General features: G+C 40.0%; 1 protein-coding gene across 8 annotated transcripts in view; it reads right to left on the bottom strand.

Moving 5' to 3' along the window:
* The window catches only part of DPP8 (dipeptidyl peptidase 8), a 74886-nt gene that overhangs the window by 41114 nt on the left and 10344 nt on the right, over positions 1 to 23428 (bottom strand). For all 8 annotated transcript variants that reach the window (XR_002478796.2, XR_010336978.1, XM_012454496.3 and 5 more), the window contains exons 3-9: positions 22568 to 22680; positions 17474 to 17647; positions 14404 to 14572; positions 6787 to 6897; positions 5243 to 5371; positions 2015 to 2076; positions 108 to 208 (exon numbers count right to left, since the gene is read on the bottom strand). Coding sequence is in view for 6 of the 8 variants with exons in the window: in XM_012454496.3 (XP_012309919.1) it covers positions 108 to 208; positions 2015 to 2076; positions 5243 to 5371; positions 6787 to 6897; positions 14404 to 14572; positions 17474 to 17647; positions 22568 to 22680 (859 nt within the window). In the remaining 2 variants the exon portion in view is untranslated. The remainder of the gene's footprint in view (positions 1 to 107; positions 209 to 2014; positions 2077 to 5242; positions 5372 to 6786; positions 6898 to 14403; positions 14573 to 17473; positions 17648 to 22567; positions 22681 to 23428) is intronic.

A 23428-nucleotide genomic window follows, 5' to 3' on the forward strand; every position in this document is an offset into this window, starting at 1 on the left:
TGCGGTGAGCCGAGATCGTGCCATTGCACTCCAGCCTGGGTAACAAGAGCGAAACTCCGTCTCAAAAAAAAAAAAAAAAAAAAGGAGTAACAATTTAACATACGCACTATTTTCCCTCGGGAGTCCATCCAGCTCTGGCAATATATTCAACTCCTTCAAACAGAATCTCAAAAGGTTGAATTAGTTCCTTATCTATGACATCTATAATCTGTTAAAAAAGAAAAAAAAAATCTAGTTATAGAAGATATATAAAGATTTAGATAAATAATTAGCTTACTAGTCTACTTCAACAATTATTTAAAAAGCAGAACATATTTTCAGACTTAGGTATTAAAAAGGCACAAAGGATACAGCAAAACCAGGAGTAAATTCTGGATTACTTATACTGGTACTTTTCGTGCTTAAAACAGTTCTAAGCACTTTTAACACAGCCTAAAAGTCTATTTCTTTCTTTCTTTTTTTTTCTGAGACAAAGTCTTACTCTGTTGCCCAGGCTGGAGTGCAGTTGCATGATCTCAGCTCACTGCAACCTCCGACTCCTGGTTTGAAGCAATTCTCCTGCCTCAGCCTCTCGAGTAGCTGGGACTACAGGCATGTGCCACCAAGCCTAGCTAATTTTTATATTTTTAGTAGAGACGGGATTTCACCATATTAGTCAGGCTGGAGACCTTTCTTTAAAAAATAAAATAAAATAGTGCAGTCACTTTGGAAAACATTTTAAAAGGCAGTTCTACAAAATGTTAAAAATAATGACTCAACAATCCTACTCGCGGGTATATACTTCAGAGAAATGAAGACATAAGCCCACAGCCCACACAAAAAATTGTACACACATATTCGTCACAGCACTATTCATCATAGCCATAAAACGGAAACAACCAAAATGTTCATCAACTGATAAATAAAATGTGGTATATCCATATAAAGGTATTATTGTTAATAAAAATAAATGAAGTACTGATACATGGTACAATATGGATAGACCTTGAAAACAATCTAAGGAGACCAAACTATATAGTGTATGGTTCCATTTATATGAAATGTCCAGCATAGGCAAATTATAGAGACAGAAAGTACATTAATGGTTGCCTAGGCCAGGCACAGTGGCTCAAGCCTGTAATCCCAGCACTTTGGGAGGCCAAGGCGGGCAGATCATGAGGTAAGGAGTTCGACACCAGTCTGGCCAATATAGTGAAACCCCATCTCTACTAAAAATACAAAAAAATTAGCTGGGTATGGTGTTGGGCACCTGTAATCCCAGCTACTCAGGAGGGTGAGGCAAGAGAATCATGTAAACTTGGGAGGCGGAGGTTGCAGTGAGCTGAGATCAAGCCATTACACTCCAGCCCGGGCAACGGTGCAAGAATCTATCTTAAAAAAAAAAAAGGTTGCCTAGTGCTGGGGGATATGAGGAGGTTGGAGGATGATGGCTCAGGGGTATGGGGTATCTTTTTGAGGTAAGAACAATATTCTAAAACTGACTGTGGTGAGGGTTGCAAAACTGAATATAACAATGGCCACTAAATTTTAAACTTTAAATAAACCATACTGTATGTGAATTATATCTAAGTAAAGCTGTTTTTAAAAAAGTCTAGAAGAGAAGACTACTTTTTAACTAGTCTTGTGTGTGTGCAGTTTATAAGCATTTGACTGTCGAAATGGAAAGCAATAGTACAAGTACAAGTGAACTGTGGGATATTTAATGTACCACAGACATCTACCCAACACAGAAGGTAACTCACCAGTCAATAACTACCTTTTTTTTTTTTTTTTTTAAATCTGGAGAATAAAGGCAAACTTGGAAAGGAGTGGTTAATATGCATATCCCATATTCCCATCTTATGAACCAGTAGGATGATTTGCAAGTAAAAAATTAGGTCAATCTAAAATCATGATCCACAGATATCTCAGCAAGTTCAACAAGTCCAAAAATAAGAAAGCATATTAAGAACCCAACCAGACTGAATAGATTAGTCAAATGACACAGAAGGTCAACTCAGCATTTTATACTTACCCTTCCTTCCGCATCAATCATTATTTCTGACATCTTAAAAGTGACCTTAGGATTTGCTGTACCTTTAGAAAGAGACATAAATGAATAGCAATGTTTATCCAAAATTATTCAAATTAATTTTGCCAGATCAATCCTCTTTACATTTTACTTAAGTGGTGGCTCATGTCTCTAATCCCAGCACTTTGGGAAGTTGAGGTGGGCAGATCATGAGGTCAGGAGTTCGAGATCACCCTGGCCAACATGGTGAAACTCCACCTCTACTAAAAATACAAAAATCAGCTGGGTGCGGTAGTGTATGCCTGTAATCCCAGCTACTTGGGAGGCTGAAGCAGGAAAATCGCTTGAACCTGGGAGGCAGAGGTTGCAGTGAGCCGAGACCGTGCCATTGCACTCCAGCATGGGCAACGAGAGCACAACTCTGTCTCAAAAAAAAAAAAAAAGAAAGAGACATAGATGAATAGTAATGCTTATCCAAAATTACTCAAATTAATTTTGCCAGATCAATTCTCTACACTTCAGTTAAGAATACGGTGGCTCATGCCTTTAATACCAGCACTTTGGGAGGCCGAGGCAGGCAGATTACTTGAGCTCAGGAATTCAAGACCAGCATGGCCAACATGGTAAAACCCCGTCTCTACAAAAAAATACAAAACTTAGCCAGGTGCAGCGGTATACACTGCACCAGGCTGGTCTAGCTACTCAAGAGGCGGAGGTGGAAGGATGGCCTGAGCCTAGAAGGTATAGGTAGTGAGCCAAAATCACACCACTGCATTCCAGTCTTGACAACAGAGAGGGACTCTGTCTCAAGAAAAACAGAAGAATAATGTAGATGGTCAGGGCATTACTGCACAAGAATCTCAGAGCCCCATTTCAAATTTATACTTTTTGAATATCAAAAAATAAGGAGGCCAGGCACAGTGACTCACACCTGTAATCTCAGCACTTTGGGAAGCCGAGGTGAGTGGATCACAAGGTCAGGAGTTCAAGACCAGCCTGGCCAACATAGTGAAACCCTGTCTCTACTAAAAACACAAAAAATTAGCTGGGCATGGTGTCAGTCACCTGTAATCCCAGCTACTCGGGAGGCTGAGGCAGGAAAATCACTTGAACCCAGGAGGCGGAGACTGCAGTGAGTCGAGGTCGCGCCATTGCACTCCAGCCCAGGTGACAGGCAAGACTCCGTCTCAAAAAAAAAAAAAAGGGTGGGTGGGGCTCAGTCGGGTGCAGTGGTTCCTGCCTGTAATCCCAGCACTTTGGGAGGCCAAGGTGGGTGGATCCCTTGAGGTCAGGAGTTCGAGACCAGCCTGGCCAACATGGTAAAACACTGTATCTATTAAAAATATAAAAATTATCTGGGCATGGTGGTTGGCACCTGTAATCCCAGCTACTTGGAAGGCTGAGGCAGGAGAATCACTTGAGCCTAGGAGATGGAAGCTGCAGTGAGCTGAGATCACGCCACTGCACTCCAGCCGGGATGACAGAGCAAGACACTGTCTTAAAAAAAAATAAAAAGGCCAGGCACAGTGGCTAACACCTGTAATCTCAGCATTCTGGGAGGCCGAGGTGGGCAGAAGATGAGGTCAAGAGATTGAAATCATCCTGGGGAACATGGTGAAACCCCTTCTCTACTAAAATTACAAAAAAATAGCTGGGCATGGTGGGGGGTTCCTGTAATTCCCCAGCTACTCAGGATGTTGAGGCAGGAGAATCGCTTGAACCCTGGGGGTGGAGGTTGCAGTGATCTGAGACCATGCCATTGCACACCAGCCTGGGCAACAGAGCAAGATTCCGTCTCAAAAAATAAAATAAAATAAAGGGCTTGTCCATCAACCAACAAGTGGATTTAAAAAATGTAGTATATATACAGCATGGAATACTACTCAACCACAAAAAGGAACAAAATAATGTCATTCACAGCAACCTGGATGGAGTTGGAGACCATTATTCTAAGTGAAGTAACTCAAGAATGGAAAACCAAATATTAATATTCTCACTTATAAGTGGGCGCTAAGCTATGAGGATGCAAAGGCATAAGAATGATATAATGGACTCTGGGGACTCTGGAGGAAGGGTGGGAGGGGGTGAGGGATAAAAGACTACACATTGGGTACAGTGTACACTGCTTGGGTGATGGGTGCACCAAAATCTCAGAAATCACCACTAAAGAACTTATCCATGTAACCAAAACCCATCTGTTCCCCAAATACTATTGAAATACAATTTTAAAAGAATGAAAAGGCTGGGCGCGGTGGCTCACGCCTGTAATTGCCAGCACTTTAGGAAGCCAAGGCAGGCGGAGCACTTGAGGTCGGGAGTTCGAGACCAGCCTGATCAACAAGGAGAAACACCATTTCTACTAAAAATACAAAATTAGCTGGGCATGGCGGTGCATGTCTGTAATCCCAGCTACTTGGGAGGCTGAGGCAGGAGAAATCGCTTAAATCCGGGAGGTGGAGGTTGCAGTGAGCCGAGATTAAGCCACTGCACTCCAGCCTGGGCAACAACAGCAAAACTCCGTCTCAAAAACAAAACAAAACAAAAAAAAACGGAGGCCTGAAAAACAAAAGCCAACATGAAATAAAGTGAAATTACGTATTATTTTTACAACTGAAATGCTGTACAAGGCAAAATGGAAAAAAAAATACTTATTATGAACCATATCACTTAAAAATATTTATTTGCTAGCAAAGACACTTTTTTTTTTTTTTTTGACACAGTCTTTTGCTCTTGTTGCCTGACTGGAATGGCATGATCTCAGTTCAATGCAACCTCTGCCTCCCAGGTTCAAGCAATTCTCCTGCCTCAGCCTCCCAAGTATCTGGGATTACAGGCATGCACTATCACGCCTGGCTAATTTTGTATTTTTAGTAAAGATGGGGTTTCATCATGTTGATCAGGCTGGTTTCAAACTCCCGACCTCAGGTGATCCACCCGCGTTGGCTTCCCAAAGTGCTAGGATTACAGTCGTAAGCTACCGTGCCCAGCGCAAAGACACCCTGTAATTCATTCTCTGAAGAAACCAATTGTGTGGACATCCCTACCTTTGAAAAGAATGAAAAAAGATCACCCTTTAATTCAAAATGTATTTCTGTGATACTTGGTGAACAACACATAGTAAATAAGGCTGAAAGTGACAAATGCTGTTGACTGTACCTTTGGATGATTCCAGAAAGAATATTATTTGGAAAGAGGAAATGAGTGAATATAAATGCCAGTGGAGTACAGTACCTGTTTTAGGATAACGGAATGAATCTGCCCTCCTTGTTTCCAACATAGGGGATGTAACATGAATAATTTCCACCTCTGATTCATCATTTTCTTCATATAGAATTCTAAGAATTTTACCACCACTGGGAGCTTAAAAGAAATTTACATATCGAACATTTAGAAGAATTATTTCCAGAGAGTGCTCATAACCAACAATTCCCTCTTATAGTGAAGAATAATTTATGTATAAAATATGCTGCTTTTCTGGAGGAAAATATCATTAGTCTTTGTAGTAGAGTTACTGCTAAGCCACTTCTTTTGGAGGGAAAAAAAACTACAGATGATATGTGTATGAATTTTTAAAACAGGGAAAAACATTTTTGAAGGACTTTGTTTTTGCATACCATAAAATGCATTCTTTGTTGAAAATGAATTATTTAATTACATTTATAATATTTCCTATTAAAAACATAAATGCTACTTAAATACAGTTCAGCTGTTTTGAATAGTTTCTCTATTCGTGTCAAATCGTGTTCTAACAAACACAACAAAACATTTCATATCTTATAATAAAATGTCCAAATCCAAGACACAGCTTAAAAATAAGTATTTTTCATGGTTTCTTAGAGAAGCATTCAGGACTGCTAGCTCCAGACCATGAGTAGATCATGAAATCTATTAATGGGTCATAATCAGCATTTTAAAAAATGTAACACACATACCATACCCTGGGCAACATGGCAATACCCCATTTCTACAAAAAAATACAAAAATTAGCTGGGTGTCGCTCACACCTGTAGTCCCAGCTATTTAGGAGGCTGAGATGGGAGGATTGCTTGAGCCTGGTAGGCAGAATTTGCAGTGAGCTGAGATTGCACCACTGCACTCCAGCCTGGGCAATAGACCCTGTCTCAACAAAGAAAAAAAACAAAAACAAAAAATAATAGTAACATAACAGTATCAGGGTGCATTACACCTAATAATAAATATTGCTTCTTGAAATTTGTTTACAGTTTTATCTATACAGCTTAAGTACAATGGCCACAATTACAAATACACTTCTAACTGTATCATGGTCAAAAAGCTTGAAAGCCATGCTTTAGTGAACTGTTTCTCAGAGTGAGATACTTGTGAATTCACCCCCCCAAAAAAGAAGGAATTTGTTCCCTTTTATCCTATCCATTCATACAATGATTTGGTCATCTGTTTACCAGACTCTCTAGTCAATCATATTTTTATAGCAACGCATTAGGTGTGGTATTTTTCATTTTGTCACCAATGCTGCCAGCATTACCAAGACCAGCCTCTAAGACAAAAACTGACAAAGAGAATTGAGGAGCCTGAGGCATTAAACCACAATACAATTGTTTTTACTACATTCTGATGAAATATGATCTGCATATTCTAAATAACTACTGGCATGAACCAATCGTCATCACTTTGGAATCTATTATCCACTTTGGAATCTATTATCCAAGATTTAGAATCTGTGCACTTAACTGATTGACAGTTGAATCTTACAATACTTTAACTGACCCATAATATATTATTTTGAACCTCCTTACTTGTCTCAGTTTTTGGACACCACCAATAGCCAGAATATCTATCAAATTCTTCTTGGAGAACAAAGGTAGCAACTCCAGCTGATCTGGCATCTTCTTCCATGTTGGCTAGCTCTAGACAAATACAAAAGGCAAAACTGTCACAGAAAGCTATCTTTTCATAGGTACAAAGCAAAAGAATTCAGTTTATTTGGAAAGGTGACTAGAGTACAGTGGTCAACTCTGGAGCTAAACAGACTGAGTTCAAATCTGGGGTCCATCATTTATGTACTGTCTGACTTTGGGCAAATCATCCAATCTCATTCCACTGCAGTATCCCATTTGTAAATGAGAATAAGAGGCTACCCTGTGAGGTTGATAAGAAGATTAAATTAATTAATTCACATTAATCACTTAGAACAAAGCCTGGACCACAGTATATGCTTCAAATAAAAGTTATTATGCCGGGCACGGTGGCTCAAGCCTGCAATCCTAGCACTCTGGGGGGCCAAGGTGGGCAGATCACCTGAGGTCGGGAGTTCAACACCAGCCACACCGACATGGAGAAACCCCGTCTCTCCTAAAAATACAAAATTAGCCAGGCGTGGTGGCGCATGCCTGTAATCCCAGCTACTCAGGATGCTGAGGCAGCAGAATCACTTGAACCTGGGAGGCGGAGGTTGCAGTGAGCCAAGATCATGACATTGCACTCCAGCCTGGGAAATGAGAATGAAACTCCATCTCAAAAAAAAAAGGTATTTTCCCCATTAGCTAGGATCAAGGAAAACAAGATTACATATACAGGAGCACAGTATAGAGGACGCTTGTAACTCTCCTTCACAGAGAAGTACATCATAGATTTAGAATCAATCTTAATAGTTCATATAATTCAACCATTGTTCCTTCATCTCATTCAGCTGGAGCAGCTCAGCTTTCATCTATTTAACATTTAGGTTTCCAGCAAATAGTCTGAAGGGGACTCTTGTTTTAAAAGAAAACCACAAAGCCATAATTATATAAGATTTTGTGTCATGAGGAAATGTTTACAATATACTTGAGTAAAATAAATCAGATTGCTGAATAGTATTTACACTGTGATAACATTTATAAAAATGTTATAAAAATAAATACATTTTAAAAAGTACTGATATAAACTGAAATATGGTTATGTCCAAGCAGTGAGATTTTGAGGTTATTAAAAATTGCTTCATAATTTACAAATTCTTAAATGTAGTTTATTTTTGAAAATACATATACTTGTATGACCATACCGCTATCACCACTTACAACACTTACAGTACCCAAGAATGTTTTCTCATACTCCTTCCCAGTCAAGGCTGAGTCCCAATCCAGAAACAATCAATGATCTGATTTCTATCACCTGAGGTTAGGTTTGCATATTTTAGAATTTCATGTAAATAAAAACATATAGTTTTTTCTTTTGAGTTTCATCAATATTGTTGCATGTGTCAGTATTAATTCCTGTTTACCGCTGAGTTGTATTCCATTGTATATCACAGCTTTTTTAATCTGTTAATGGATATCTTGCCTGTTTCCAGTTTCTGGCTATTATGAATAAAGATGCTATGAACATTATTGTATACGAATTTTTGTGGGCCAGGCATGGTGGCTCATGCCTATAATCCCAACACTGTGGGAGGCCAAGGAGGGTGGGTTGCTTGAGCTCAAGAGTTCAAGACCAGCCTCAGCAACATAGCGAAAACCCATCTCTACAAAAAATAGAAAATTAGCCAGGTGTGGTGGCAGGTACCTATGGTCCCAATTACTTTGGAAGCTGAGGTAGAAGAATCACTTGAGTATATGAGGAGGAGGATGCAGTGAGCCAAGATCATGCCATTGCACTTCCAGCCTGGGTGACGGAGGGAGACCATGTCTCAGAAAGAAAAAGGAATTTCTGCAGACATGTGTTTTTGTTTCTCCTAAGTAAATACCTATGAGTGGTATGGCTGGTTAGTGCAGTAATTGTATGTTTAACTTCAGAAGAAAGTGCCAAAGTATTTCTATTATTTTATACTCTTACTAGCAAGGTATAAAGGTCTTCTCCAACATTTGGTGTTCTCAGTATTTCTCACTTTAGCCATTCTAGTAGGCATGTAATAATATCTCACAGTAACTCTGATTTTTATTTTATTTTTGAGACAGGGTGTCGCTCTGTCACCCAAGGTAGAGTGCAGGGGTGAGAACTTGGGTCACTGCAGCCTTGACCTGCTGGGCTCAAGCAATCCTCTTGTCTCAGCCTCCAGAGTAGTTGGGACACAGGCATGTGTCACTAAGCCCAGATAATTAAAAAAAATTTTTTTAGAGATGCAGTCTCATTATGTTGCCCAGGCTGGTCTCAAACTCCTGGGCTCAAGTAATCCTCTCACTTTGGCCTCCCAAAGTGCTAGGATTACAGGTATAAACCACCACACCTGGCCTGATTTTAATTTTACAGGCAAGTTTTATTATTTTTGCTTATCTATATTTTCTATATGGTCTGACATAATGTACAGTACAAATCAATCATTTTTTTAATCCAAACAGTTTGAGTCTAGAAGTATTTGGAATACAGAATTTGGAAGATTTATCATATATTGTACATATACCATAATACATTATGTAGTATCTCCAGTAGGGTAACCAAATACCTTATAATCAAATACACCAATATTCCTTCAGCAAACTTATGAATAGGCACACTAAGTAGGTGAGCATATTAAGTTTATAAATATCCTCAAGTCACTTCAGGTCAGATGTTACTGCTAAGTCAGTTTGAATAACAACCTAATGAAAACTAAGATAGTTTTCAAAGTGTTTTAAATTTTGGAATTAATGATAGAGCCAAGACTATGAAGATAAATAACCCTCATTTGTATCTTCCTACTTTTTATTACAGACTTCCATTATTAAGTTATTTATTAAATGAATAAATAGTATCATCTCGTCCTCTCAGTAAGTCATTTGAGAGCAGAGCCTGGGGTTTTATTACTTTTACATTTCTCTGTCACCAGACAAAGAATAAACACATGTACATACTGATTGACCAAACCCATCTAAAGTGGACTTTCCCTTAGAAACCTATTGTGAATAAGCTGATGATGTTCACTCCCTACGTACTTTCTATCTAAGCCCATACTTACACAACACTTATATGTTTCAGGTACTATCCTAAATAATTGATAGATATTAACTCATTAAAGCCTCAGAACAACCGTATGTTGATGTGCTATTAACATCTGTTTCTACAAATGTAGAAACTAAGAGATGGGTTAAGTAACCTGTTCAAGGCCACACAGTTAATAAATGGTAGACCTGAAATTCAAACCGGTTCCATATTCTTTATCTTTTTTTTTTTTTTTTTTATAAAAAGACAGGGTTTCTTGCTTTCATTTGCCACCAAGGCTGGAGTGAAGTGGTACAATTGAGCCCGACTTCCCAGGCTCAAGTGATCCTCCCACCTCAACTCCCCGAGTAGTTGACAAACAGGCGTGTGACACCATGCCTGGCTCATTTTTATTATTTTTAATTTTCTTGTAGAGACAGGATCTCCCTACGTTGCCCAGGCCAGTCTCAAACTCCTGGGCTCAAGTAATCTTCCCACCTTGGCCTCCCAAAGTGCTGGGATTATACACATGAGCCACTTCTCCAGGGTCTACCTGTATTCTTAGCTACTCTACTAATCCTAAAAATACACCACATACCTACATAGATGATAAAGAATAAAAACGCTAGTATAATATCCTGCAGGATTCCAGGACTTTTCATTTTTAATTCTGCCAATTTTTTCAAATCCTGTGTGGAAAACCATTTTACACAAGAAAAAAATACTAAAAAAAATGTCTTTACTCTGACAGTTGTATCAGAGCTTTGCAGTCTCAGTCTCAAGTACAATAACTGGTACATAGCAAGTGTCCAGTGTTTGCTGAAAGCATGAAAAAATGGGCTGGATGTGGTGGCTCACTCCTGTAATCCCAGCACTTTGGGAGCCCAAGGTGGGAGAATCACTTGAACCCAGGAGTTCAAGACCGGTCTTGGCAGCATAAGATCCTGTCTCTACAAAAAAAATTAAAAATTAGGCAGGCATGGTGGCACACACCTGTAGTCCCAGCTACTTGGTGGGGCTGAGGTGGGAGGATTTCTGGAGCCCTGGAGGTCAAGACTGCAGTGAGCCAACAGGAGACCCTGTCTCAAAAAATTTCTTTTTAATTAAAATAAAAAAAGCACGAAAAAACGGCTAGGATTTCCAAAATAGATTTACTAACTACCAACCTAATCTTTATACTGCTATTGGTAGTAGAATAGCTGTTCTAATTTCCTGACATCAAAGGGAGACCCATTAAACACCAAAACCTGTACTTTTAACTGAAGAGTTTTCCTACTCCATCCCGTTTTCTCTAGCCTATGCTCTAGTTTTAGGTCATATAACTTGGATAACTGCTACATTCAATCTTTGGTATCCCTGTCTCCAACCATGTTTCTCAAATTTAACTTCCACAAAGTATCCAGAACAACTTATCAACAATATGATGAATATGATCACACCACTCAACTGTTAAAACTTTTCAATGGACCCTCATGTCATGATAAAAGTCCACGTTCATTTACAGAAGATATAGTCCACCCTTGTCCTGGCCCTCATCTGCCAGGATTTTGCTACTTCTTGACTCAGAACTTATGCTTCAGGACATTCACACTGCTTCTAACTCCTCACATATACCATGATGTCTTTTGCATCAAGACCTTTCTCATGTAGTCCCCTTGACAGGAGTGTACTGGATCATATATAGACATTACTTAGCATCAGTTTAGGTGTCATCTTTTCTGGGAAGCCCTCCCTGACCACTGTCTCACATTGGTGCTCTTATAAAACCCTATGTTTGGCTAGGCGCCGTGGCTCACGCCTGTTCTTAGCACTTTAAAAGGCTGAGGTGGGCGGATCACTTGAGGTCAGGAGTTTAACACCAGCCTGGTCAACATGGTGAAACCCTGTCTCTACTAAAAATACAAAAATTAGCCAGGAGTGGTGGTGGGATCCTGTAATCCCAGGCGCTTGGGAGGCTGGCGCAGAAGAGTTACTTGAACCCAGGAGGCAGAGGCTGCAGTGAGCTGAGACCGTGCCATCGCACTCTAGCCTAGGCGACAGTGAGACTCCATCTCAAAAAAAAAAAAAAAAATTAACCATGTGTGGTGGCTCGCACCTGTAATCCCAGCTACTCAGGAGGCTGAGGGATGACAATCACTTGAACCCAGGAGATGGAGGTTATAGAGAGCTCAGCTCTCACCACTACACTCCAGTCTTGGCAACAAAGCAAGACTGGTGCAAAAAACAAACAAACTTGAGAGTGGAATCTCTGTCATTTTGTTTTCCTACCTGTAACATATCTGTTAACAGTGACTTTCAAATAATGTTTGCAATTAATTTTAACTAATGATTGAATGATTATGATGAGGGGATAACGATCAAGGAAGACGACAGTAAATCAGCTTTGTGAACATTAAACAAAAATTCAACAAAAGAATTTTCAGTCATCATCTTCATTGTAGTGCTTAATCTTTTTTTTTGGTTTTTTGAGATGGAGTCTTGCTCTGTTGCCAGGCAGCGCGGTGGCACAATCTTGGCTCACTGCAACCTCCACCTCCTGGGTTCAAGCAATTCTTCTGCCTCAGCCTCTCAAGTGGCTGGGACTACAGGTACATGCCACCACGCCTGGCTAATTTTGTATTTTTTTTAGTACAGACAGGGTTTCACCATGTTGGCCAGGATGGTCTCAATCTCTTGACCTCATGATCCGCCCACCTCAGCCTCCCAAAGTGTTGGGATTACAGGTGTTAGCCACTCCACCTGCCCTGTGGTGCTTGATGTTTTTTTTTTTTTGAGACGGAGTTTCACTCTTGTTACCCAGGCTGGAGTGCAGTGGTGCGATCTCGGCTCACTGCAACCTCCGTCTCCTGGGTTCAAGCAATTCTCCTCCCTCAGCCTCCCGAGCTGGGACTACAGGCGTGCGCCACCATGCCCAGCTAATTTTTGTATTTTTAGTAGAGACGGGGTTTCACCATGTTGACGAGGATGGTCTCGATCTCTTGACCTTGTGATCCACCCGTCTTGGCCTCCCAAAGTGCTGGGATTATAGGCGTGAGCCACCGCGCCCGGCTGGTGCTTGATCTTAAACTCTGTTTCACACATTCAAAGAAAAAGCAATTCACTATTTCCCATCTTTCATCTTTCATTTGTATGAAACCTTTAGAGGAAACCATCCAAATCTTTCTGTGCTTTGAATAGTTCTTAGTATTATTACAGCCACTTCAATAAAACCTAATTAAATATTCCCACAATATGTACAGTTCTACAAAGTTCTATTTTTCCTTTGATGACAATAACTAAGTAGGCACTCTAAAACTGAAAGATAAATTTTTTTTTTGAGATAGGATCTCGCTCTGTCACCCAGGCTGGAGTGCACTGGTGCAATCATGTCTCACTTTAGCCTCAACCTCCGAGACTCAAGTGATCCTCCTACCTCAGCCTCCTGAGTAGTTGGGACTACAGGCATGTGCCACCACATGCAACTAATTTTTTTTTTGGTAGACGCAACGTCTTACTACATTGCCCAAGCTCTTGCTACATTGCCCAAGCTCTTACTACACTGCCCAGGCTCAAGTGATCTACCTACCTCAGTCTCAAGTAGTTTTTTTTTTTTTTTGAGACAGGGTCTCACTCTGTTGCTCAGGTTGGAGTAAAGTGGCGCAATCTCGGCTCACTGCAACCTGCACCTCCCGGGTTCAAGTGATTCTCCCACCTCAATCCCTAGTAGCTGGGTTTACAGGCATGCACCAACATGCCAGGCTAATTTTTGTATTTTTAGTAGAGACAGGGTTTCACCATGTTGGCCAGGCTGGTCCCGAACTCCTGACCTCAGGTGATCCGCTTGCCTTGGCCTCCCAAAGTGCTGGGACTACAGATACGAGTCACCACACCCAGCCTCAAGCAGTTTCTTAGAGTGTGTACTTGGTTTTTCTGTTTCTCAAAAACAAAACTAATTTTTAAAAATTTATTTATTTAATTTTGGGACAGTCTTACCATGTCGCCCAGGCTGCAGTGCAGTGGTGCAATCATGGCTCACAATAGCCTTGACCTCCTGGACTCAGGTGATCCTCCTACCTTAGTCTCCCAGGTAGTTGGGACTACATACACCCCTATGCTCAGCTAATTTTTTGTATTTTTTGTCAAAATGGGGTTTCACCATGTTGCCTAGGCTGGTCTTGAACTTCTGGGCTCAAACAATCTCCCTGCCTAAGCCTCCCAGAGTGCTAGGATTACACATATGAGCCACCATGTCCAGCCTAAAATTTTACTTTAATAAGAACAGTTTTGGGAAAATTCTGACAATCTTATTAGGCTAAAAGATCATGTTGGAGATTCTTTTGTTTCACTGTTTGAAGACAAACATTAAAACAAGGCAGTATTATATACATGTGGTACATACCAGATATCCTCTGTACCTTTCTTTGTTTTTTAAAATTTTAAAGACTTGAATTACAAATACAAAGATCACCCAGCTTGGTGATCTAATTTCAAAATGCAAGCAGCAAATTATACTTTAAAAATATTGTCCAGAAAAGTAAATTTGAAGAATTATGCCTTACCATTGTGCACATAAGTGAGTCTCCTTTCTTCTCTGGTTACGATGTTAGATATCCAAATATCATTGCTATGTATAAAAGCAATCCAGTCTGGATCAGCAGGGCATAATTTTGGATCCATCCGTATGTTGGGACAACTAGTTTCCACTAAATTGGGCCTTAAAGGTTGTTGCTAGAAAAGCAAAAAACATGTTAAAAATATCAGGCTGATACATACACATTCCAGTACCCTTCCTATAAGATGAACAATATTTCTAGGTAAAATGTCAACAACGATAATTGCTTCCCAGAAAAATATACTTTCCATTGCCTTAACTTTCAAGAAAGGACTCCTTTTTTTTTTTTTTACTTCAAATGAAAAACCTAAGGGTAATAGGAGAGGACATAAAAAACATAAAGACAATAAAACAGTATTTCATAAATTTTGTTGTCCCAACCTGTTTAAGAGAGTAATTATTGTTTATTAAACATTGTTAAGCTGGCCAAGATGGCTCATGCCTTTAATTCCAGCACTTTGGGAGGCCGAGGCTGGCAGATCAGCTGAGGCCAGCAGTTCGAGACTAGCCTGACCAACATGGAGAAACCCCGTCTCTACTAAAAATACAAAGTTAGCTGGGCATGGTGGCACATGCCTGTAATCCCAGCTACTCAGGAGGCTGAGTCACGAGAATCACTTGAACCCATGAGGCAGAGGTTGCGGTGAGCCGAGATTGTGCCATTGCACTCCAACCTGGGCAACAAGAGCAAAACTCCATCTCAAAAAAAGAAAATGTTATTAAATACTTATATACTGAATATTTTATTAAATATTTTTAAATTATTTTTATCAATATAAAATAATTTGCTCCTATAAAAACGTAATAGAAGCCAGGATCATCACAATTCTCTCAAAAGAAGAGTTCCTAAAGCTTATAATGAATTGCCTAGAATAAAACCAAACAAAAGCCAGTTGGGAGGCTGAGGCAAGAGGATCACTTGAGCCTAGGAGTCTAAGACAAGCTCGGGCAATAATTTTTTTTTAGACCCTCACTGCTAACAAAAAAATTTTTTTTTTTTTTCGAGACAGAGTCTCGCTCTGTCACCCAGACTGGCGTGCAGTGGCATGATCTCACCTCACTGCAACCTCCACCTCCTGGGTTCAAGCAGTTCTCCTGCCTCAGCCTCCCAAGTAGCTGGGACTATAGGGGCCTGCCACCACGCTCGGCTAGTTTTTGTATTGTTAGTAGAGACAGGTTTTCACCATATTGGCCAGGCTGGTCTCAAACTCCTGACCTTGTGATCCAGCTGCCTCAGCCTTCCAAAGTGCTGGGATTACAGGTGTGAGCCACCACAACCAGACCCCCAGTTTTTTTTAATTAGTTGGGTGTGATGGCACATATCTGTAGTCCCAGCTACTCAGGCGGCTGAGGCGGGAGGACTGCATGAGCCCAGGAGTTTGAGGCTGCAGTGAGCCATGATCTCACCACTGCACTCCAGCCTGGGTGACAGAGCAAGAATTTGTCTCAAAAGAAAAAAAATAAAAAGAAGAAAAAAGGGCCAGGCGCGGTGCCTCACGCCTGTAATCTCAGCACTTTGAGAGGCGGAGGCAGGCAGATCATGAGGTCAAGAGATCGAGACCATCCTAGCTAACACAGTGAAACCCTGTCTCTATCAAAAATACAAAAGAATTAGCCAGGCGAGGTGCCATGCGCCTGTAGTCCCAGCTACTTGGGAGGCTAAGGCAGGAGAATTGCTTGAACTCAGGAGGCAGAGGTTGCAGTGAGTCGAGATCTGGACTGCAGAGTGAGACTCTGTCTCAAAAAAAAAAAAAAATTATATATATATATAATAATATAATATATATATTAATATATAATATATATTAATATATATATTAAATATATATATATAAATTTATTAAGGTAAATTAGCTTTCAAGGGAAACAAAAAATTGCCTTGCGATAACAATCTTTCAAAATCTCCCTCACTGCTTACAGAGAAAAGTGGAAACTGATGTCCTTTACACTACCTTTCTTTTCTTTCTTTTTTTCTTTTTTTTTTTTTTGAGATAGGCTCTCACTCTGTCACCCAGGTTGGAGGGCAGTAGCACAATCCCATCTCATTGCAACCTCCAACTCCCTGATTCAAGCAATTCTCATGCCTCAGCCTCCCCAGTAGCTGGGACTAGAGGTGCACCCAGCTAATTTTTGTATTTTTAGTAGAGACAAGGTTTCACCATGTTTGCCAGGCTGGTCTCAAACTCCTGAGTGATCCACCTGCCTCAGCCTCCCAAAGTGCTGGGATTATGGGCATGAGCCGCCACCCATGGCCTACTCTATTTTTCTATATAACAAGTATTATTACCACTTCAAAATTTGTAGCTTTTTTTTTTTTTTGACAGGGTCTCGCTCTGTCATCCATGCTGAAGTGCAGTGGCACAATCTTGGCGAGCTACAACCTCTATCTCCCATGCTCAAGTGATCCTCCCACCTCAGCTTCCCGAGTAGCTGGGACTACAGGTGCATACCACTGTGCCTGGCTAATTTTTGCCTTTTTTTGTAGAGATGGGATTTCGCCACATCTCCCAGGCTGTCTGGAACTCCTGGACTCAAATGATCTGCCCACATTGGCCTCTCAAACTGCTGGGATTTTAGCCGTGAACCACTGCGTCTGGCCTAAAAATGGTATATAATGTAACTAGAAAGATTATTAACTCTTTTGTTTTGAGACAGGGTCTTGGTCTGTAACCTAGGCTACAGTGCAGTGGCACAATCACAGCTCACTGAAGCTTGACCTCCAGGCTCAAGCAATCCTCCCACCTCAGACTCCTGAGTAGCTGGGATTAAAGGTGTGCACGACCATGATCAACCAATTTTATTTTTGTAGAGACAGGGTCTCCCTATGTTGCCCAAACTGGTAAAAAATTAGCTCTTAAAATTAGAAATTAATTTTCATGTTTCTTGTTTTCATTGCTATTAAATTTCTTTGTTGGTGGGTAAACACAAGTTTCCGGTGTATTAATTGCCTTTCTGATTTGGGTGCAAATAACCTTTTGGACCCAAACCAGATTTAACCATTAGCAACTCCAACTTACCGTAAATCCTTGTGGCCCTCCATCTTTTACGTGATAAATGCCACTACCAGCTTGAAACAGAAATGTTCCACTTCCTTGGTGATAATCATAAGAAGCAATTCCAACTGTTCCAATGCGTTTTCTTTCTCTTAACAGTTCTTCTTCTCGAGAATACATTCCATAGTCCAGTGTTGCCTAGTGTGAAAGGAAAGTCACCTATTCCAGTCTTCTGAAAAACTGCCTTTTGCTTTTTAGTACTGAAATCCTAAAATCGCCAACATTATTGCCTCTACATTTTTTTTCCGGCCTTCTAATTCACTGGGCACAGTTCAGTGACCCCAAACTTTGCTGGCAACTTTAAGCAGATTTTTAGGAAGTCTGCTGAAAGATTTCCAGCCAAGCACAGTGGCTCACGCCTGTAATCCCAGCGCTTTGGGAGGCCAAGGCGGGCAGATCACGAGGTCAACAGATTGAGACCATCCTGGTCAACATGGTGAAACCCCATCTCTACTAAAAATACAAAAATTAGCTGGTCATGGTGGCACGTGCCTGTAGTCTCAGCTACTCAGAGGCTGAGGCAGGAGAATCACTTGAACCCGGGAGGCAGAGGTTGCAGCGAGTAGAGATCACACCACTGCACTTCAGCCTGGGGACAGAGTGAGACTCCATCTTAAAAAAATAAAAAAAGATTTCCTGGTAAAGGTCTTTAGATGATTATTGTATACATTACAGAAGAAGAATAAAGTCTAATCATGTTGGCATTTAAGACTTTCAACAACTTAACTATAATTTAGTAGCCTGCACAGAGTTAACAGTACAGACTTCTAAGTGGTTTGAATCCAAGCTTTGATCCGTCACTAGAAGTCTAACCTTGAGAAAGTAGCTTAATTTATTCAAAAGTAATTTTCTTCTTTTTCAAATAGTAATAGATCATCTACATCAGCTTTGTGAAAATTAATTTAGATAAAAATACGTACAGTGTTTGGCACAATGACTGACACAGAGTAAGCTCTCAAATATGTCAGCAGGTATTAGTACCTTTCCACTACACTAGCAATACTCTTCTTAATAAAATCTTAGAGGTCAAGCTGGTCACATCACAGATCTAAATCTCAATGAGTGGTTTTCTGTCTCCTGGCCTTTGTCTGTTCTACCCCTCTCCCCTGGACTCTTAGAAGACTGTTTCGCTTTCTACCTATCCCAGTTTACTTATATCCCCACACCTTGCTTGAATCCTGAGCCAGCAAAGTTGTCCAATCCACAATTTCATAGTAATTTTTCTCTCTTTCTTTTTTCTGAGACAAACTCTCACTCTGTTGCCCAAGCTGGAGTGCTGTGGCGTGATCTCAGCTCACTGCAACTTCTGCCCCTTGGATTCAAGTGTTTTTGTGCCTCAGCCTCCTGAGTAGGTGGGATTACAGGCATGTGCCACCACGCCCAGCTAATTTTTTATATTTTTAGTAGAAACAGAGTTTCGCCATGTTGGCCAGGCTGGTCTCAAACCCCTGGCCTCAAGTAATCTACTCACCTCGGCCTCCCAAAGCAATAGGATTACAGGCATGAGCCACCAAGCCTGGCCCTCATCAAATAATTGATTTCTTTCATTTACTTCCTAAATTATTTACAGGAGTTACAGTCTCTTATTTATTTAACAATGGTTTTGTTTTTCACTTTCTCAGTATATTTGCTAACCAGATGAAAAAAAAAAAAACTTCAGAGCAGAATCTGTGTGGTTTTCTTTTCCTACTTACAATATATTTGTTATAATGTCTCTCAAAGAAAGTTTGTGGCCAGGTCCGGTGCCTCATGCCTGTAATCCCAGCACTTTGGGAGGCCAAGTTGGGAGGATCACTTGCAGTCAAGAGTTTAAGACAAGCCTGGTCAACATGGTGAAAACCCCATCTCTACTAAAAATAAAAAATAAATAAATAAATAAAAACTAGCCAGGTGTAGTGGCAGGGGCCTGTAATCCCAGCTACTCAGGAGGTTGAGGCGGAAGAACTGCTTGAACCTGGGAGGCAGAAGCTACAGTGAACCGAGATAGTGCCACTGCACTCCTGAGTCGAGAGGACTGCTTGAGCCCAGGAGTTTGAGACCATCCTGGGCAATACAATGAGACTTCATCTCTCTAAAAAAGTTTAAAAAAAGAAAATTCAAAATAGAACACTGAGTATAGAAATCAGTAAGACAAAGGCCAGGCTCAGTGGCTCATGCCTGTAATCCCAGCACTTTGGGAGGCTGAGGTGGGCAGATCGCGTGAGCCCAGGCGTTTGAGACCAGCCTGGGCAACATGGTGAAACCCCATCTCTACAAAAAATATAAAAATTAGTCAGGTATGATGTGTGCCTGTAATCCCAGCTACTTGGGAGGCTGAGGTGGGAGAACTGCTTGAACCCAGGAGGCGGAGATTGCAGTGAGATTGACTGCACCACTGCACTCCAGCCTGGGCAACACTGCAAGACTCTGTTTCAAAAAAAAGAAAGAAATTAGTAATCAAAAGATGGCAAGGAAAAGATGGGTCTTTTACAACCTGTGACTACCGATCTAAATTTTAAATCAGTTGAAATTACTGTATAGCTATATACGAAAAGATAAAATTGGATCCCCTTTTCACATATTTCAAATGAATGAGTGATTGAAATGTTAAAATGAAACAGACTTTTGGCCAGCACCAGTGACTTATGCCTGTAATCTCAGCACTCTGGGAGACTGAGGATGGCAGATCACTTGAGGCCAGGAGTTCAAGACCAGCCTGGGCAACATATCAAAACTGTCTCTATCAAAAAAAAAAAAAAAAAAAAGCAGGATATAGTGGCATGTGCCTGTCCTAGCAGTTCAGGAGGCAGAGGCAGGAGGATTGCTCGAGTTTTGCAGTTCAAGGCTACAATAAGCCATGATCATGACACTCCAGCCTGGGTGACAGAACAGGACCCTATCTCTTTAAAAAAAAAAAAAAAAAAAAAAAGGCTGGATGTGGTGGCTCACGCCTGTAATCCTAGTACTTTGGGAGGCTGAGGTGGGTGGATCACCTGAGGTCAGGGGTTCAAGACCAGCCTGGCCATCATGGTGAAACCCCATCTTTATTTTTTAAAAAAAAAAAAAGGAAAAGGAAAAGGAAAAAGGGAAAAAGAAAGTAACTTCTTCTTCCAGCCAATATTAAGTAACAGATTTATTCTTCCACCTCAAACAACTAAGAAAACTGACAAAATGAATTAAATAATGTCTTCAAGACACTGGACTTCAGACAACAAAAAATAGTGATCCTTTAAAAATGGGAACCAAATGAGCTGAATTATACAACTGTCTCAGCTAACTGCCTTGAGAGTCTTTAGATGGTGATGCAAGGAGAGGAAAGACAAAGCATCAAAGAAATCACAGAAGAAATGAGGAAACTAGATGAAAGAAAATAAAAATAAAATATACCAACACTTCAGAGACACAATGAAAGCAGTGCTCAGAGGGCAATTAATAACTATAAATGTACCGGCACAGTGGCTCACACCTGTAATCCCAGCATTTTGGGAGGCCGAGGCAGGCACAACATTTGAGGTCAGGAGCTCGAGACCAGCCTGACCAACATGGTGAAAACCATCTCTACTAAATATATACAAAAATTAGCTGGGTGTGATGGCAGGTGCCTGTAATCCCAGCTACTCGGGAGGCTGAGGCAGGAGAATCACTTGAACCGAGGAGGCGGAGGATGCAGCGAGTCGAGATTGTGCTACTGCACTCCATCCTCAGCAACAAGAGTGAGACTCCATCTCAAAAAAAAAAAAAACAAAAAAAAAACCAATAACCTAATATCCAACCTTAAGACACAGGGAAAAAAGAATAAACCCAAAGCAAGCAGAAGGAATGAAATAATACAAATTAAATTGGAAATAAACAAAATTGAGAACAGGAAAACAGACCTCAAAAAAAAAAAAAAAAAAACAGTCCTTTTTAAAGATCAAGAAAATTGACAAATTTAGCAAGACTGACCCAAAGAGAGAGAGAGACTGAGAGAGAGCACACAACTGAGCACAAAAGAGAGAACTCTCAAATTATTAAAATCAGGATCAAAGAGGGTTAATTACTAAAAAGCTTGTAGGAATAAAAACAATTATAAGAGGATAGTATGAACAACCGTACACTAACAGATTAACCTCGATGAAACAGACAAATTTCTAGAAACATAAACTATCAAAACTGACTCAAGAAGAAAGAGAAAATCTGAATAAAGCTATAACAAGAGATTGAGTTAGTAATCAAAAAACTTTAGAATCTCTCTGAGACTACTCTGGCTTGAGAGGCTGCTCAATACAAAAACAAAAAAAAGCAAACTTCCCACAAAGAAAAGCTTTGCTGATAAATTCAACCAAATGCTTAAAGAAGAATTAAGACCAATCTTCCGTAAACTCTTCAAAAAAAAAAAAGAGGAGGAACACTTCCTAACCCATTCAATGAGATCAGTATTACCCTGATACCAAAACCAGACAGGCAAGATCACAAGAAAGTAAGCCTATAGACCAATGTCCCTTATAAACATGGATGTAAAAATCCTCAAAAAACCACCAACAAAGTGAATACATATGGCGGCCTATTAAAAGGATTATATACCAAGACCAAGTAGAATCCATTTCAGGAATACACGCTTGGTTTAAGATATGAAAAGTAATCAGTGTAATGCACCATTATTAATACAATGAAGACAAACATGATAATCTCAACAGACACAGAAAAGCCATATAAAATCCGGCACTCTTTCATGATAAAAACACTTAAACTATGAATAGAGAGGAAATTTCTCAATCTAATAATAGGGCATCTTAAATATTTATCAGTTCTTTTCTGCGACCAACTACTCAAAAAAATGTGAGAACTATGTAAGTACAAAGTTTATGAAAGGCAAATGCAGTTAAACAGGGAGAAGGTAGTTAAAAAATTGAATTTTAATACATCTTAGTTTCAGATATCAAGAATTAAATGGAATTTAAGTGTTACACATGCAAACACATAAAAATGTTTTAATTTTTTTTAATTTACATCCACTTCAAATGTAAAATCCCAACCTCTAAATAATGCAGTATCTGAATACATACACCAAATCACAAGAATAACAATATTTAATCCTACCTGAAAAAGATCCAAAAGAGGCTTCCAAGAGAGCATTAAGACTGCTGCTCTATTGATAGTTTTGGGAATTTCAGAATAAAACAGTGTATTTTCTCTGTTCTCACCAGACATGGCTATAAGAGAAAACAATCATATATTATTATTTTTTCAAATAGCATTCTTACAACAGTCACAGTTGCAAGTACATAATGCCTTCTATACGTTGGAATATTCTGCACTCTATGGGATTTATAATGAATGTCAACAAGTAGGATGTGCCCATGCCACATGCCTAAAAACTTTCCATAAAACCAAGGCTAGCCTGGCATAATACACATGTCTATAATCCCAGCTACTTGGGAGGCTACGGCAGGAGGATCAGGTGATAAACCCAGGAATTCATCACCAGCCTAGGCCACATAACAAGATCCTATCTTAAAAAACAAACAAACAAACAAACAAAAATCAACAAAAAGAAGTCCAAGGCTTTAAAGAAAAATGCTCAGGTTTCATTTTAGACCTTAGTCCCCCTCAAAATAAATATAAAAGTATGTAAGTTGCTGTGTAAAGTTAAGACAAGTACCATTTTTAGAATTTTTTGAGAATTGTGAGTCCTTTACAAGTTGGCAACAGACTCATGAGATTCCAATGTAACAACTTCAGATTACTGTTTCTTCTGTTTCTGAAACATTTAAAGTGCTTACTGGGAAACACATAGATCTAACTGAATTCTAGTTTTTATTCATTATAAAAGTCCTGTAGGCCAGGCTTGGTGACACATGCCTATAAGCCCAGTACTTTGGGAGGCCGAGACAGGCAGGTCATTTGAGGTCAGGAGTTCAAGACCAGCTTGGCCAAAATGGTGAAACCCTGTCTCTACTA

The sequence above is a fragment of the Aotus nancymaae genome, unplaced genomic scaffold (assembly GCF_030222135.1).
Source record: "Aotus nancymaae isolate 86718 unplaced genomic scaffold, 86718_ANA_hifiasm-v0.15.2.pri h1tg000041l, whole genome shotgun sequence".
Classification (NCBI taxonomy): domain Eukaryota; kingdom Metazoa; phylum Chordata; class Mammalia; order Primates; family Aotidae; genus Aotus; species Aotus nancymaae.